Consider the following 3,363-nt stretch of genomic DNA (forward strand, 5'->3'; position numbering starts at 1 on the left):
TGGATCTCATGTGAGACCGTCACACGAATCCTAATATGTAGGACGGGTTAACCCTACCTATATTCACAATAAAAAAATAATAATATTAGCATACAAAATAATATTTTTTCATGGATGACTCAAATAAGAGATCTGTATCACAAATACGACCTGTGAGACCGTCTCATGCATATACAAGACAATTGCTTTCTTGTTAGAGATAAATAAATAAAGAATATTCCATAAAATAATTTCAACAAAATCGCTTCAAAAAGGCTGAAGTTGTTGTTTGAATTCAAATTCAATGGCTGCTTTTTTTTAATGGTTGAATTTTCAAGATTGTGAAAACAAATAATTATATTATTTCCCTTATGTAAAATTCAAACATATAATCACGATGCCTAAAAGCCTAATAAGTGAGTTTTATGTTAATCTGTGAGACGAGTCAATCCTACCCATATTCACAATAAAAAATAATATTTTTTCATCGATAACCCTAATAAGAGATATGTCTCACAAATACGATCCGTGAGACCATCTCACACAAGTTTTTGTCAAACTTAATTTGCCCCTAAGAAAATTTAAAGTACTAAATTATTTTAATTTTGATCGAGTCGAGTTCGAAACTCAATTACAACGTAATTTTTATAAAAAATAATTAAATAAATTAATACTCAATAATAATAAAAAAATTAAATTAAAATAACCTAAAAAAATATCAAGCATTAATTTAGCATAGACTATCTCCCTTGTTTTCTGCTTGGTGCGATTCATCTTTTCCATCATCTTCTTCGTTTTCATCAAGAATTCTGTATTCTCTGGTCAATTCTTCTGCTTTTCGGGCCTCGAATTCCCAATCGGTTAGCAGCAGAACAACCATCATTGTTACCACGCATGAAATTTGGGCCGCCAAAAGCCCGAACCACAGGCCCTTGAAGTCCATTCTCAAGAAGAAAGCTAACCCCACAGCCACCGGCATTCCCACCAGATAGAAGCATCCCAAGTTGATGTTTGCGCCAACTTTTGGCCGGGCCGTTCCCCTCAGCACCCCGCAGCCCGTAGTCTGCGGGCAATTCCCCAGCTCGCAAAGCCCGATTATCGGCAGAACCAGAGATGTCAATGCGATTATCTCTTTATCTTGCGTGAACATGGTCGCCCATATGTTCCTAACTGAAACTGCAAAAAGAAAGGAGATGAATCCCAGTAAGAACCCGCCGGAAAGCCCGACAATGGCGGCGAACTTCGCCTTCTGGGGCCTGCCTGCTCCTACCTCGTTGCCCACTCTAGTTGACACGCTGAAACTGAGTGAAGATGGGAATATGTAGATTAATGCGGTGGTTTGAATCAGAATCCCCATCGATGCAACTGTTGCTTTTGGGTTTAGCAGCAACCCACAAATCAAGATCATTATTTCATACCACCACCATTCAAGACAAACTGAAACACAGCTTGGAATAGCTAGATTAAGGAGAAATTTCCAGCCTTTTAAACACTCCATTGATACGCCTACCCAAGTTTTTTCATATACTCCAGATACTATTATATAGACAACTAACGATGCAACGAGGTTTATATTTGTCCAAACCCCAGCAAATGCAACTCCTTTTATACCTAACTCGAGCTTTGAAACGAGGAGATAGTTAATAGGAACATGCAAAAGAATCGAAACCGCTGCGCAGAAAGTTAGAGGCAAAGTTATGGATTGAGTTCTCAGGTAGATTCTCAGTGGATGTAATACGGCCTGAACAAACAGATCAGGTAAAAAATAGAACAAATATTCTTGAGCTTGCGCTGCAATGGATTCATCTTGCCCACAAAAAAGAAGAATCCTTTTCATGTTTAACCACAAAGCGGATATTGGAAATGAGGCGAACACAAGCAAAAGTACTGTTCTTTGCAAAGAAAGTCCGAGGAGTTTGTACTTTTTGGCTCCAAAAGCTTGTCCGCAAATGGGTTCCATCCCCATGGCTAAACCAGAGAGGATAGAATAACCGGTGATGTTAGCGAATCCGACTGCCAAAGAACCTCCGGCTAAAGCTAAGTCCCCTAATCTGCCAAGAAAAAGCATTGAGATTATGGACCTGGAGTAGAGTAGCAGACCTGTAAGGATCATTGGGAGAGCTATTCTGGCTATGGATATGGATTCTTGAAGAAGGAGAGACATATGATTGGTGGGGTTGTGTGGTTTCTGTGTGGGTTTGATTAGTGTTGGGGTTTTGGGGATCAAAGAAGTGAACATGTCGGAATCTTGATGATCTGAGGGATTATTGCATTTGATGCACATTTTTCTTGTGGGGTTTTCAGTGTTTGTATTATTTGGTGTTTGTGTGTGTGAGAGAGGAAGAGAGAAAGATATATAGCGTGTGCGTGTGCGTGTTTTTGTTTGTGGAGTTCTTGAAAGAATGGGTTGAGGGTGGGTATATATATATACTACAAATGGGGTCGGCCGCCGCGTGAAGCTGGCGCTTGGCTTTTATAAATGGGAGGTCTAGTGTACTGTAGAGCGCGCCGGCGGGCATGGGAAGGAACTAAGATCCTAGCGCACACGGATTTCTCAAGCATGTTTAGAATGAGGACTACATCAATGAACCGTGATTTATTTGAATTTTGTATGAGATAGACTCCAAAAATCTTAGCATACTTTTGGTTGTTTTGGGGTTTTTGTTATTACCTTTGTCTATTAAGTTTTTTCTGTTTTGTTTTACTTTTCGTCATTTTCGTCGGACCATTGATGCGTGCTGAATATTACTTATATGATTCCAAAATAACGATATGTCCGATATCATGTAAATAATCCCACAAAAACCGATGAAAAGTGGAAAAATTAAAACTTCGAACTAAAACCAAACTCACACTTGTTATATTTGTCCAAAAGCCAAAATCGCCCATCTTATTCAACTAGTTTTGCAAATTTAATTTTTGGTAGTTGGAAAGAAGTACATCGTATATGAAGGAGGTTTACAAGTCCATGAATAGATCGTGTAATGCATAAACACGACAAATGTTACTTTAATTTAAATGGAATAGAACAAATGTTGCTTGCGAGCAAATATTCGACACCTGTTCCTTTTCCATCGAATATCAAATCTCAATTAATATATAGGCACACACTCGTGCTCATGTTAACACATTTAAAAATATTTATTCAAGTTCTGATTAACATGATATTATTAAAAAAGAGCGCGTCTCTTGTTATATGGTCTCACAAATCTTTATTCATATCCGTGAGACGAGTCAACGCTACTCATGTTTATAATAAAAATAATATTTTTTAAACGTAAGCAGTAATATTTTTCATAGATAAACAAATGTATATATAGCTTCTAATAATTTTTGGGCAGGTATTCTGTAATACGGTCTCACGAATCTATGTTAATGAAACAA

General features: G+C 37.7%; 1 protein-coding gene across 1 annotated transcript; it reads right to left on the bottom strand.

Moving 5' to 3' along the window:
* Positions 1 to 547: 547 nt before the first annotated feature.
* LOC140841065 (protein DETOXIFICATION 49) lies at positions 548 to 2,386 on the bottom strand. The gene has a single exon (XM_073208235.1). It carries the CDS (start codon positions 2,261 to 2,263, stop codon positions 710 to 712), a length of 1,554 nt encoding a protein of 517 aa, XP_073064336.1. The 5' UTR covers positions 2,264 to 2,386; the 3' UTR covers positions 548 to 709.
* Between the last annotated feature and the right edge of the window lie 977 nt (positions 2,387 to 3,363).

The sequence above is a fragment of the Primulina eburnea genome, chromosome 9, assembly GCF_022965805.1.
Source record: "Primulina eburnea isolate SZY01 chromosome 9, ASM2296580v1, whole genome shotgun sequence".
Lineage (NCBI taxonomy): Eukaryota > Viridiplantae > Streptophyta > Magnoliopsida > Lamiales > Gesneriaceae > Primulina > Primulina eburnea.